Source organism: Labrus bergylta, chromosome 10, assembly GCF_963930695.1.
Source record: "Labrus bergylta chromosome 10, fLabBer1.1, whole genome shotgun sequence".
NCBI classification, from domain to species: domain Eukaryota; kingdom Metazoa; phylum Chordata; class Actinopteri; order Labriformes; family Labridae; genus Labrus; species Labrus bergylta.
The window spans coordinates 23,795,034-23,809,448 of record NC_089204.1 but is presented as its reverse complement, the minus strand read 5'-3'; the positions used below and the strand labels follow the sequence as shown (position 1 = coordinate 23,809,448).

At 42.1% G+C, this 14,415-nt stretch overlaps 1 protein-coding gene across 2 annotated transcripts in view; it reads left to right on the top strand.

The window, feature by feature from the left end:
* The window catches only part of marchf8 (membrane-associated ring finger (C3HC4) 8), a 92,420-nt gene that overhangs the window by 22,693 nt on the left and 55,312 nt on the right, over positions 1–14,415 (top strand). For both annotated transcript variants that reach the window (XM_065959854.1, XM_020648091.3), the window contains exon 2: positions 821–1,029. In XM_065959854.1, coding sequence (XP_065815926.1) covers positions 922–1,029 — 108 coding nt within the window. In that variant the 5' untranslated portion in view covers positions 821–921. The remainder of the gene's footprint in view (positions 1–820; positions 1,030–14,415) is intronic.

The following is a 14,415-nucleotide window of genomic DNA, read 5'->3' as shown; positions in this document are numbered from 1 at the left end:
CACACCACACCATTCTTTCTTTTCTGGAAATCATGGCACCAAGTCTACTGGTTTCTGGAAAGAAAAATGAATTCCTGCACAGCTCAGTAGTGATTTATGGCACGTCTGGGATCACCTCTGATAATTTATTGCACTCTGCTTGAGCTATTCTAAGACAAATTGATATTGTCCCGTGTAAAGTCACAGGAGATAACAAGTGTCTTTAGAGGTTTGAGAAAAGATCAAAAGTGTCTTTGCTGTACTGTAGGTCATTTGCAAATAACTTCTAATCCGTGTATTTTTGTAGGGATGTAAAATGTTTTAGAGTCTGTGAATAATCACCCAGCTGAGTTAACTTTGCAGACATTTCTTGCATCAGTTGCTGTCTTTGTTAAACACTCTTTTAAACTTGGCCTGCCAAACATGGGATTTTGCTAATGCATCAACGTTTAAAGCTGCCAAGGAATTAAAAAAAAGACATAGAACCATATAAGATCTAAACTTGAGTTGTTGTCACTTAAATTATATCATGGAGCACTCAACTACTTAAGATCCTTTCATCAGCTTTATCAACTAGGGTCCTCTGCTTGTCTGTACTTTAAATGTCAATGCTTCATAAAAACTTGCTGCTCAAAAAAGGAACCAGCTTCAGGTCTGTGATGCAAAGGGACTTGTTATCACAATCTGAATTTACATTTCTTGAATCGATTACCTGCCAAGAAAAAAAGGCAAATGAACATCTGCCACACAAATGCCTTTCATGTCTTGTTTCTTATCGGTCGCTGTTTTCATCTTTGATTTGGTTGTCTTGTATTGAATGCCTTCTGTGTGTCTTCTGCAGGGCAGTGCGCGCACAGTGTTGAAGTTCAGACCATCATGCCCTTTGCTCTGGCAGCGGGACAGGAAGTGTGTGTTTGAGCGTCCCTGGTTGGATCTGCTGGGATGAACATGCCACTGCATCAAATCTCTGTCATTCCCCGTGATGTCACCTCGTCGCGGGTGTCTGGCAGCGGGAAAGCTAAGGACAAAGACAAGGACAAGGACAAGCAGGTAGGTGAAGAGTTAATGGGCTGGACAGAAAACTGAACAGTCTTACACTTACTGAGGACTATTGGTTGGTTTTAAACCAAATACTGTATAAAAAGATGGACAATACAACAACCTCGTGAAGGTGAAGCCAAAAGATTCTTAGCTCCCCCTTCTGGCCGCCAGATTCCTCTCTTGGCTCCAAATGACGTAACCAGAGCACTGTGTCAGTTCCTGTTGCGGGGATATTTTGTCTTCAACAGTTATAGCACAGATGGAGGTAAGACAAGTTGTCCATATTTTTATATAGTCAATGGTTTTACCCAAGTGCTGTTTATATCCTTAGTGATAGTGGACTGAAGACACAACAGATCTGGGACCTCTAACTGTGTTTATCACTCCACCTCAGGTGATTTAAATACTGTCAAATCACAGCAACTTAACAGACTCTAGATCCATTTTGTGCACGATAATAAAAACGTACTGATAAATTTACACAAACTGGCTGGTCTGCGAAAAAAAAAAAAGCAAGAGTACTGGAAATGCTTGTGTGTTGCTTGGCATCAGTGTTGAAATGAATGGTTGAAAAAAGCAATCTGGACTTGCTTATGACTTTTTACTATGAGCTGCTCGTAAAAATACTACACGAGGGCTGTGCTGTTATCACAGCTCTGACTATCGTTGAATCAGAGCCAACTGCACTCCCTCTCGTGTGACATTGCTTAGTTGACAAGGCTGAATTTCCTCCTTTTTTTTCAGGAACAAAACGTTAACTTCATACATTTTTAAAACACAGAAATGACCCCGTCATTTTTAAACCGAGCACAGAGCAAACAAAGTCTAAATTTGGTCTTTTTTAGTTTCAGTGTTATTTTTTCCTTTCTGCCTTTCTGTTTTACTTAATGTGGCTCTGAGATGCAGACTGACGCTTGCTGCCACTCTGACGCCCGCGGGAAGTAATTTTCCCCAGATAATGTCGGGTCCTTTTCAATTTGTGGTGTCAGTGTTTCTCCGAATACCTTCAGATAGCTTTAAATTAGTATTTTCGATAAACCTTTCTCATAGTAAGAGATACAGTCGGCTTTTAAAAGCCTTGTGAAAACATTGTTTGGATGTTTAACTATAGATGCAGACTTACAGGTTTGATGTCCGAGGTGTGGCATCATTTCTGCGAGAACAATCAGGAAGTTAATCTTATTTAATGCCAGGGGTGTCAATCTTACTCACTGCATGACATTCGTCCTCTAACAAATATATTATTTCTGTTCCCCCTGTGGGTCGAGCTGAGGTTGTGCATCTAATAAGGCTGGTCTCTGGTTCTGCTTTTCCCATTTGTGCCCAAAACTGACCGCAGGCCATCTGGTGTTGCGGTTTAGTATTGGACTCTTAAAGCAAGCTCTTGTTTTGGTACCTTACAAATTGCAGGCCGCTTAATATTGACAAAAGAAATCAGGAAAATCCCTAACCTAGAGCGCTTTCATTTATAACGCTCTGCTGCTTGGAAATGGAAAAAAAATCCTCCAGATCTGTCTAATTAAGGCCACACGCGATCTATCAGCCCGAATAGGGATTAGAGCCACATCTGAAAGTTCATGGGTGTGTCACAGATTTCTGATTCGTGGAATTTGAATTTTTTCTCAGAATCCAATCATTACTCTTAGAAGTCCTTAAACCTTCCAGTCCTGATGCCACGATTTGTTCCACCTCTGAACTTTTTATAACATTTGATGTGTCCATAAGAATGAAAAATGCAGGTGTAGGATCGTCTCACATGCAGCTTATCGATCTTTACTTTCTCTTCCTCCTTTCTGTTCTCGTTCTCGAGCACCATCAAACACCTCAGTGAAGTGCTCTCAGACTGCTGTTGTTTTGTTTTGAGCTGTGGAACAAAGCGAGGTGCTAAGACATTATGTCTGCGGCCTGCCCTTTTCTCCTCGGCCTCGTCACATCACAATAGATGCTGGCCGTTAAGTGCAGCAGCACAGGTGTTTCTAAGAGCCTTCTTCATGCTGCATATGGTGCTGTGTTTCATCCTTCCTTCACTGTACAAGTGTTGGCATACACAAGCTGCAAACTGGCACTGGCATATGTGTTTTTACTTAATATACACACACACACACACACACACACACACACACACACACACCTCACATATGATTCATTCAGCAGCCAAATCTGTATTAACAAGAAGCTCATGATCATGCTTTTGAAATCATGAAATGGAACAGTTCTATTCCAGAACTGGTTTGATAACAGTTAATTAAGGTGTGTATTAGCTTAGTCATCTTTCTATACAGTACAGTAGTGTTTGTTTTACAGCCAACCTGCTCACTCGTTCTGAAATCTGGCCCTTCTTAGTTGAAGAGCATCGGAGAGGAACATTTTTAATTTCTATTTCACACCTGTAAAGTTATGGTTTGAAATATGTTCATTGTTTACAGTGAATGTTTTTAATCCTTGAATCCTGAATAAGTAGGATGTTGTTTTTGCTTAAACACCTTTTTTTGTGTTTTCAAAATTCAGCTCAAAACCAAATGCCTAAACTGCAGAATAAACTGGATTATTATTTTTTGTAGTAATATCATTATTATAATCATTATTATTACATTTTTTAAATGTAAAAACATTTGAATATCCATAATAAACGTTTAGATATTATTTTAACAATCATGCATGAATGACAAAGAGAAACAATTGGACAAAAAAACATGTGATCTTTAATGAGGTACTTTGTATACGTCTATATTTCTTCATGAATTCATAAAGGTCCTGATTGTGTAGGAAGTAGGAGTAGGAAGGTAACCTTAGTCTGCTGGGTAATAAAGGTGAAACTGTAAGCTTTGTAATATCTGCGGGGCATTTGGTCTTCCTGCTGCCATGTTTGCTATCAGTGTAGAGCTTCAACCCTCTGTATCACTGCTCAGCATCCCCCCCCCCTCCTCCACCTCCTCCCCCTCCTCCTCTGTCTGACTCCTGCTGGCTGAGCCTCCTCTTTTCCCCCTGAGGAATAAGTGGATAAACAGCAGCAACTCCCCTGTTCTCTGTGGAACCATCAGCTGAGGGGAGGAAGGAGAAACAGAGCGTTGGAAAAGAGCAGAAGGAGAAATGGCGAGCATTTACTTTGAATGCTAATGAGCTTTATGGTCCTGGCTGTGTGTGCGTGTGCGTGTGCGCGTGTGTGTGTGTTCCCAGAGTTTAGTCACAGAACACAAGCCCATCTGGCTCCCTTAGACAACACAACCGGTCTTTTAACGCCGCAAGAAAAAAGGAAAAAAAACAGAACTTTCCCTCTACTTAGAATTCAGAGAAAGTCAGCTGCTCCTTCAGAGAGCATCACATCTTTAACTGTTGCTCGCCCCTCGCTGGCCTCCCTCCTCCTCCACCACTCAAGTTCATTTGTCTTCCTTCAAATCCTCTTTGCACTTTGTCCGTGCACCGTGGTCCTCCCACTAGAGAACTTGTGTTAGGGGAGATAAATTGGGGTTTAAAAAAAATACTTTAAAAATCAGCGTCAGCGAGAGATGGAGGAGGAAAGTTCCTTGACAGTTCTCAGCCTTGGCAAATAATACGGTCAGATGTATTTGTGCCTGGGGTTTTTTGATAAGGCGTGCAGCGAATGGATTATGCATGAATTGACAATAAAGTAAGCTCTGCAGTTTGGCAGGTAGGGGAAGAGGAAAGTCTTGTGATGCACACTGAGCTGTAGCTATTTGTTTACTATCTGTGCTGTTTCTCACTTGTGTTTTTACTGTAAAAAAACTGCTTCCGTAAAAGCAGCTGTAGTTTCATTTCCACATTCATGTTCTCACACCAACGCACAGAGCCTCACTCACACCGCTTTTATATTTAGCATTGTATCTTTGCACTGAACTTACTGGCACTGACACGCCCTTTTGATGCTGCATGTATTTTTTATGAAAACACAGCGAGCGCTGGAAGCTTTGTCCTGCGACGAGCGCGTGTCAGAGTCAAGGACAGAAAAGCTTCTCTGTTGCTCCTCTGATGTTTGATAACAGCCGCCGAGCTCTTTGGCACTGACGGAGCTGAAGCTAATATCAAACACTAACCGCCACTGCAGGAACTTCAGTACAGGCTCAAGGCCTGAAGGGGACTATTTAATGTGTCTGTGTTTTCTGATTTAATGAAGATCGTCCACCATCGTGGCATCGCTTTCTCCCTCAAATTTCACATCTGATTAATGTTGCTGTTGCGTTTGTCATGCAGTAGATGCATTTTTGACTTAGATGGCACATAGCAAGGGAGCCTCTTTATGCTTCGCTTTACCTTAAGTGTAAAGTTTTGTCAAAAAAATATAGTTTGATTGAATTCGACTAATGTTTTTAAAATACCTGAAAATATGTTTCGAGGCAGGGAAACACTCTGCAAACATTTAGTGGATCTAAAGTGTCCAAATCAGTCCTCTTCCAGATTGCTGTGCCCAGGGGCGTGCAAATGGAAATGCCATGAAAATCACCCAGAATGCCTTGGGGCTGAGTAAACAGGGCAGGAGATGCTGAATTATCAGGCAAATGAGTGTTTACATGCTTGCAGCTCAAGTGTGTGAGGAGTTAAGAGAAGGTGGTCATGGTGTGTTGTTAAAGGAGGATGTCATTTACTTAATTTGCAGATGCAAGTCGAGGAAAAAAAAAAAAAAAAGCAGCAGCCATGTTTTATACTTCTGTGGGCTGTAAACTGGTTTATGCATATACAAAAATAGTCTGACACACTGTTCACACATGTTTACAGGTGTTAATCCAGTTTTAGGTTAAACAAGGACACGTGCACATTTTTTCTCACACTAATGCATATAAACACACACCCAGGCACACACCTGTATGTTCATGCTGGTGTCGGTGCACAGAGGCCAACGGGTTCCCCTGGCCTGTCTATAAAGCAGCAGCTGGAGGGAGAAGATAACACATGAACAGAAAAGGATTCTCTCTATTCTGGCAGAAAGTTTCATAAAGGCATGAAGGCTGTGTGTCAGCAACCTCTGCTGCTTTACATTTGACGCTCATGGAATTCATAAAAAGGATTTCATGACCTCTGCAAACCTTCAGATTTAAGCTGCTGATATAAAGTTAATATCAGCAGCCTAAATAAACAAAACAGTTTGTTTATGTGATATAAAACTATTGCCGACTGAGACGCAAACAATGCTTTCAAAATGTTCTGTCGTGCTTTACACACAGAAACATGTCGTCTGCAGCAAGAGTTTTAACTAACTTGTGTTTTTTAATCTTTATAAGCATTTCAGCAGCCTGTAAATCTTTCTCATTCAGCATGTGATTACTACAACTGAACCTTATTCGACAGAATAGAGACACTTCAAGCGCTTCCACCGAGTTTCTTTTTGTTTTTTCCCAGATTCACAGATTCAACCTGCCGTGAATAAAACATGAATCCTGTACATTTTCTATTTTGATGTTATAATGAGATATTGTGATGTCTCAAAGCCTTTTCAGAGTGTAATTCCACAACAGCGTCTTAATGAAGCTTCGCCTTCATTACGCCTTTTTACTTTGATTGTGTTTGCACAATGGCATAATATTGGTATCCCGATGTGTAGATTGACATTGCATTATGGCATTTAGGTAGCTAAACGTGTAAACAAACAGTGGGGGCTCCAAGCACCCAAACACACAGCGCTGTTCTTCCCTGCTGCCAATCCCGCCTCGCCTATGGTAGGCCTTTGTTACTATAGCTGATGATAGCACTGAGGTGGGATCACAGGGGAGTACATTTCAATTATGACTCACTGTATTGTGATTCACGTATCGTCGCATAGTGAGTAGCCCTGTGATTCCCATCCCCAATGCCAAAATCTGCAACTTCATACTTCAAAAGAGTCTTTCACAAACTAATGAGTGACATCGCCGTGGTCCTTTTTTTTTTTTATAGTCTATTGTCAGAACACAGTGGAAACAGAGCAGCAATGAAGAAGACTAGGTGAACTAATAACTTCAAAACTAAGAACCTGAAACAACTCAAAGTATGATATCCCTCCCTGATAAATGGCACTACCCAGGGTATATGTCCTTGCACTCTGTAAACCTGCTGTTGCTCTTTGTCTCTTCATCTGAGCCTCTCATTTTGGAGACGTGCAGACACCCAATTTAAGTGCAGTTACACAAAAATCCGCTGGTGTTTATAGTTATCGAGTCTGTGCAGGAACTTCTCGATCCACTTGAGTCTGAGGTGCTAAAACACATAATTAAAGAGAAAAGGGTGACATGACTGTAGCGCCCTTATGATCCCTGAGTGTCGAGAAATTACTTCTCTTTTCATTTCATTAGCTCCTGTGACAGCTCTGTGGGTTATGTTACTTCCTTTGTCTAGCTGTGACACCCTGAGCTATATTAAGTTTTCCATATCCGATTAAAGTTGACCCGTAGCAACAGAAAATAGACTTTAAGAGCAATGGCAGGAAATAATTACAGCCAATTTAGCTGCTCTGTATTCTTGAAGACGTTGCTTAATGTTTTGTGATACGACACAGAGTCGACTTTGTCTCTGCTGCGACGGGGCGCCTCCTTCTGTGTGTTTTTCAGCGGCGTTTTCTTCTAATTAACCCCCTGCACCTTCCACACACCTCCACCCACGCTCCCATAAAGACACTCTCACAGCTCACTTTGCGTATAAACGAAAAGATTCAGCAAGTAAATATGTTGTTAAGCTTCTTTCAGATGTTCTCTGAGGGAAAACACATTTTCCAGTGATAATCTGGTGATTTACATAGTATGTGGGCTGTTGTATAACCTAATCTGACAGATGTATAGCTATTAACCTACTAACCTACAGAAATCTGTTGAGCCTGTCACACTCCGCAGGAACACTAAGTGCTCCTGAACTTTTTTAAAAAAAGCTCTTAGCTGTGAAAGCAGCCAATTTCCCTGGTAGAAATTTAAGGGAACCAATTTAATTTTTCCTCAGTTACCTTGGGTGCAGACCATAATATTTTTTGAAAACACTCTTTTCTAGGAGCGGCTGTGGTTATCTTCTTCATTTGCGTCTGTGCACTATAGCCAGAGTCAGAAAAAAAAACAAGTTAATAAAGTCAATCGAGGAAGGAGAAATAAAAGGCTGCATCTGCCCGTCCTCTCTCAACTTCGTGTCACTGCAGCCCGAGTCTCCGCTCTGCTCGACATCCAGAGCTTTCTGTCGTACTTCTGTTCACGTAAAGGTGTCTCAGCGGAGTGTCTGAGGACACCGTTTAATTGCCTGTGACATGCTGACTTGACTCTTGTGACTCACACGGCCCTGAACACTCTGCCACTGCCAGCCGCATCAGTGGTGGAGTCTCCCTGAGTTCGCGCGCAGGGACATGTTGCAGATGGTTCTGTCGCTGCAGCACACTGTCGAGTTTTGTGGAGTCTGATGCACGATGGTTGTATAATAAAAGTGTGATAGGACTCGCAGTTCTGTCATACTCTACTGTGGTTCACAGAATAGAGCAAGCTCACAGGTACAACTCTCCTGTGCATTTAGTAAAAGCTAGTCAAATGCTCCCCAGGAAGGGATTCATGAGATTTAGTCCCTCCAGAAGTTCACAGCCTTTTTCTGAGATTTTTGTGGTCTTAAAGATCTGATTTTGCCTCAGGTTTTCCATAAAGTTACAATGCAATTTGCTGTGTTTTTAGTTTTTTTTCTTTATTGTGACACATCAATTTTGAGCAGCTGGCACAAATGCTTCAATAAAAGCCAACTATTGTATATGCAAGCTGTCTGCTGACATCACTTCAGGTCCATTTCTGTGTCGAGATAAATTGGCTGCACATTTTGTGCCGGCTTCTATGTATTGTTCCCATCTGCTCATCAGTGCTAATCTTATAGTCATACACTAATGGCTGTGCCTTAGTGAGCATCTGGGGGTTTGTTGTCTTGCCCAAAGACACTTTTGACAGTCAACTGAAGGAGCCGGGGATCAAACCGCCAATCTTTCCCTACCACTCAGCCACAGCCATCCAAGATGCCATGAAATACTACAGTAACTAGCTTTGCAATTCAATGCCATCCATATTGGGAGGGATCCTATCTTTCTGTACCAAACGCTCTTTGGGATCAGCGCTGACTCACTTTTCTAACGGAGCCTTTAATTTTGTGGAAAGTTTTGAAAACAGCCTCTGGTCAGTAGACTCAAAGTATGACACCCTGAAGTTTGAGGTCAGATTAGGAAGCCCACTAAAGAGAGATGATCACACCGCAGGTCTAGTTGGAGCAGTGCAGCTCCGTGTGTCACTGAATGTTAAAAAAAAAGAGACAAATATAAAAAAAAGACACCCTCAGGTCATACTTTCTGTTGCAGAGATTTTTTTAATTTCAATGTTGTGTGGTGCTAGTGGACTTGTGGTTAGTTATGGACCCCATGTACAGAGGTTACAGTCTGAAAAGCGGGCAACAAAAAGCTCTGATCGGTTTAACTCACTGATTCGCAACTTCCTCGAGGGTCTGGAGATAACAAACCATGAAACATTTCAAAGAAGAGGAAGTTTATACAGATAGTTACAATAAAGCAAGTAAAATGAACACAAGAACAAATCTTTTAGAGGCACAAATACACACCAGAGTCTAGTCTCTATCTTCTTCTCCCCCTCCTCTCACCTCCCTCCTCCTCCTCTTTTCATCCTCCTCCATCCTCCTCTCATGGTGTTATCCAGTGGAAGATTAGCGTGGATAATCTCTGCGCCTATGGATTCCTCATTCTGACCACACTGTGAACTCGTCCTTGATGCTCAGTCTGGCCGTCTGGGGAGGCAGATGCCCACCAGCTGCAGATGTTCAATCAATAGCAGACTGTTCCCTCAGCTCTGATTGTGAACAGCGTAATTCTGCTACTGTGGCCTATAGTGAACATGTGTGATCAACACCTCAGCCCAGCAGTGCTAGGGTTTTCAGTTGTGTTAGTAGCTGCAGTAGACTGACATCCCTTACCATACCATTGAGTGAGGAAAAGATGTTCAGCCATGATGTTTATAGACATCAAAATGTAAGTCTTCCTACATCAATCCTGCAGACTGTGGTGACCCTCTGGCATCGAGCGTGGCCGTAATGATCCACTACACAGTGAGTTCTTCTGGAGTGCTGAACACTATACTGTAGTTAGAGTTTAATACCCCATGTAGTGGACTCAAGTAGGTCATTAACTAAGCTCTATATACTATTATGCATTCTGCTGGGAGGTACAAAGTACAGTAATAAAGTTTTTAACAGGGCGGACAGAAAGAATTGGTGTTAGTTTTGCAGCAGGCACTAAGCTAACTTTAAAGCCCTCACAGAACTTTCTCTAGAGTAAGAAGACAGAGATGAATGATTGAATAATTTCGGACACATCCTAATATGTTAAACATTGTTTCTGCTATTGTGAGCATGCTAGCATACCCTTGTTAGCGTTTACTTGCAGGCTGTGTGCTTGCACCACCATGTTCACTTTTAAGGCACAACATGGGCTGGCCCCCTTCTTATATTTCTGAGCTTTTATCCCGCTATGAGCCAGGACGCAGTCTGAGATCCTCTGGTAGAGCTCCGCTGGCTGTTCCAAGGTCCAGGCTGTAAACCAAAGGGGACAGGGGCCTTTAGAGACCCCCAGACTTAGGGAGTCTGATCTCCTCGGCAGACTGTTTCAGAGTCAGTCCCTCGTTCTATTTCTCTTCTCAAGACATTCTTTTACTTGTTTGCTTTTATCGTCTTCTGTGCAGCCCTTTATGTATTGAACAGTGCTGTAAAAAATAAAGTGTTATTGTTATGTTGTCTCACTGAGCTGTGATTGTAGATTACATTAAGGTCATAATAGCAAATTAAATAATGAATATGGTATCTATTGCAAATAATGTTCCTATTTAGTGACCATCATGTCTGCAGTCGACTGCTGGAGACACAACAGCATCACTGCATCGTATTTGGCCGATGTGGCCCGGTCAAATTTGAAGCAGAGAGTTGTTGATGGATGATGAGAATGTACCTTTTTTCTTTAAACCATCATTCACTTTTATGTGACCTGCCCTAACTGACTTTTGTTTTTCACCCCTCAATAATTAAGGTGATGTTTAAAATGTTTTTTCTTTTTTAGATAGGAATGACGGGAAAACCTAATCAAATCTGTAATAAACCTGGACTTTCCCATAACATGCTGACAGTGACAAATAGCTTCTACCTCAGTTTTTCTTTGTCTTGTCTTTGTGTGTGACAGGATTGACCTGACTGTGACTTCCAACAGTGCACTCAGGGCTTTAAACTGAGTAGTAGAATAAACAGTAATTACCTTTAATTCCTGCTTTCAGAAGTTGTTTTTTCTCTGAATGACTGAAGAACGCAGAGGCAAAGAGTCGAGGCTGTAATTAGCACGCTCACAGTCAGAGAGTCTGGATCCAGACAACTTTAAATACATTTTTCTTTCTGATTTGAAAGACATCTTTAATGACTTTAAGTGTGCACATTGCAGCTGTGTGACATGGATATCAAAGGAAGAACATGTTGTTTGCAGATGATATCAAATAATCGTGTTCAAAACATTTCTTGATCAAATTACAGTCATGGACTTCATAGATATTCATGTCCATGATTCGTAATCCACAATTTTAATTAATGATGAAAAAGATCTTTTCCTTGATAATGATGATTCTCAGGGATGTTTTTGTCCATGTGTGCTGCTCTGATCATAATCAGAAACAACATTTTAAAACCATGTGAGATGAGCTGTTGTCATAGGAGAGCGTTAATCCCCTAATTGAGCTTTTATCTCACCTTGTCTTTCTTTCAAAATGCGTTCTTGAATCACTTGATGGAAAGATCAAATCAGTAGAAACAAATTGGCTTTGTTTCCTTATCGAAGTTTAAATCCCAGCATACACCAAAGATCGCTTAAATTATGGACAAATCTGCTACTTGCACTGTTATGTATTACTTCAGGGGGTGAATCTGTTCTGGTGAGCGGAATACCAGATGTTTGTGGCCGGGAAATGTCTGCAGCTTGAAGCACAGAGTGCATTTTAAAATCTTGCTATCAGTTTTCAGTAAGTGTCTTAAGATTTCTCGTATGAAGTGCAATCCGTCTTTAGATCAGTGCTTTCTCTCTCACAAGCCTTGAAGGGTTTTAGATTCAGAGTTTCTGTATGTAAATGAAAGGCTGTAGCCTGAGAAAGTTCGACACCAATGTTGCTTCTTGACTTTGGAAAGGGAATCTACTTTTTGTCCATCAATGCACTACTGGACCCATTCAAGAAAAGAGAGTAACAGATAAAGATAATAGACACTGAGAGTCATCATGACTTGTAACATGGGTCATAAGCCACTCTTGAACCCGTGAAATTGTGTTCACGGTGCTTATCTCATCCCTCTCCGGCTTGAGGTTGGCACAGCTGCCTGAATGCTCTAGCAGCCAGTCTCCTGATGAGGCTAACACCAAGCGCCGCAGAGAGCAGAGGACTGCGGCCCCGCATTGACATTCACCTCCGCCTGCCAGGAGGAGAAAACAGAGTTCAGTCAGAGCACGCTGAACGAGCTCAGAAAGAGGGCCCCAGTTAGAGGATAAAAAAAAGAGGTGAAAGAGAGCACATTTTCACTGGGTTGTAAACGAGGCGATGGAAAAGTGAGCGAGAGCCAGAGAGGAGCTTGTTGTTGATGTAAAAACAGAGCACGGAGCAGACTGAATAAGAGTGTTGTTCGCAGGACTGAAGAAGCAGAGGCAGAATGTAGAGTGTTGGTCTGCTGTTCATCCCAATTTCTATCAGCTTTGCTGCTGTCAGAGCTGTCGAAGGCTTCATGTGCATGCTGACACATCGTTGGTTCAATACCAAATCTCCACACTCACTGATTTACTGATTTGTGGCTTTTTGACTTGTGGCACATTCACTGCGAGTGTGTGAATGCTTAGAGTTGTACCGCAGTCGAATCGTGAAGTCTGTGATGGCTCTTATGTTCACGGGTGGGGGGGGGGCAAATCCTAACTATTTCCAGGCACTGGCTGCTTCTCATGTGCACCCACACCATCTGCATTTATCTATAGAGACAATTCATGCCGCTACTTCGATGGTGCTTAATGAAGAACAAAAAACGTGCCAGTTTCTCGTCATGTATGATTAATATACAGAAAAAGTCTGATATTGCATAATCGCAGCCCTTCACCAGATCACAGTGAACTGACTCCTGTGCATGCAGAGTCTGAGAGGGTCACGTGACTGTACAGGACACAGCTGCAGTTACACACCAATGTTGGCTGGATGCTCGGCAGACGTTCGGTTATTTCAGGCAGCTTTGTAGAGCTTTAGTTCCCGATATGAGCAGCAAGCACCTCGTCCCTCACTAACAGTGCAGCCATATATTCAGGCTGTTAACCAGGTGGACAGTTTGGCAATATCTATTTAAAGTAGCTACACCTGCAGCCCGTGTACGGTGCAGTGTTGTGTGAGTTACAGGCATCGCAAGACACTGGGTTTTGGCCTCACAGGGTTTTACACACTACAGTTAACATGCTCAACACTCACATCCCTCACAGGAGGTTAAATGAGAATGACTTTTCTGACTTGGTTAGCTTAAAGCTAAAAACACTGTATAAGCCACTAAAATACTACAGATTGTTTTTTGTTGTATTATTAATGGTGGCATCTTGTTTACAGGCAATGTGTGATGTTGTGATAATATATTCCATTCCTCATTTTTACACCATCTCAAACACCCATGGACCCCCCCCCCCCCCCTCCCCCAACACACCATGCCTGAAATCTTTCAAATCCATAAGGCTTCAGTGCTTATGCTTCAGGGCGGAGACTGGGATTGGGCCAATGAGTATTCATGTGGCATGTCCTCGGAGGAGTGATACCGTCTGCCATCCAAACCAATGTCCCGTGTTGCACATCTTAAATCTTTTTTTTTTGCAAGGGCAGCCTGTATCAGAAAAAATGTCTCCGCTGTGAAATTGAGGTGAAGCCTGTCTTGTAAGAGCATGAGCCGCGGATCGTCGCTGTCAGTCCTCGGTCTTTATGATTGATGTGTTTATTTGAACCCTGGGCTCCTTCCACACGCTCCTGCTTATACGTCGCCTCAGGTCACGCTGCGAGGTTCTGACAACAATCAGGCGGTGTCTTTTGGAATTCTTGTATGCAAACCCCCCCCCCCCCCTTCATATCTCTCTCAGGGTTGTGGCCTCCCTCAAGCTCGCTTAATAGATTACGACGGTTCTGTTTGTGAAACATGAGAATCTGAGGCCATTGAGATGAGAAAGAGAGAACAAAGAAAATGAGCACTGGAAACAGCCTCTCGAGTACTTTGCACCACAAGGACTCCTTTTACATGTTTTATGGAGTAAATGCCATCTTTTTTTAGAGTTTACAAACTCAATTAATATTGCTATTATTGCTTTTAGGGACAGTACACTTTTTATGTTAGCATACATTTTAGGGAATGTTTTGTTTGTAC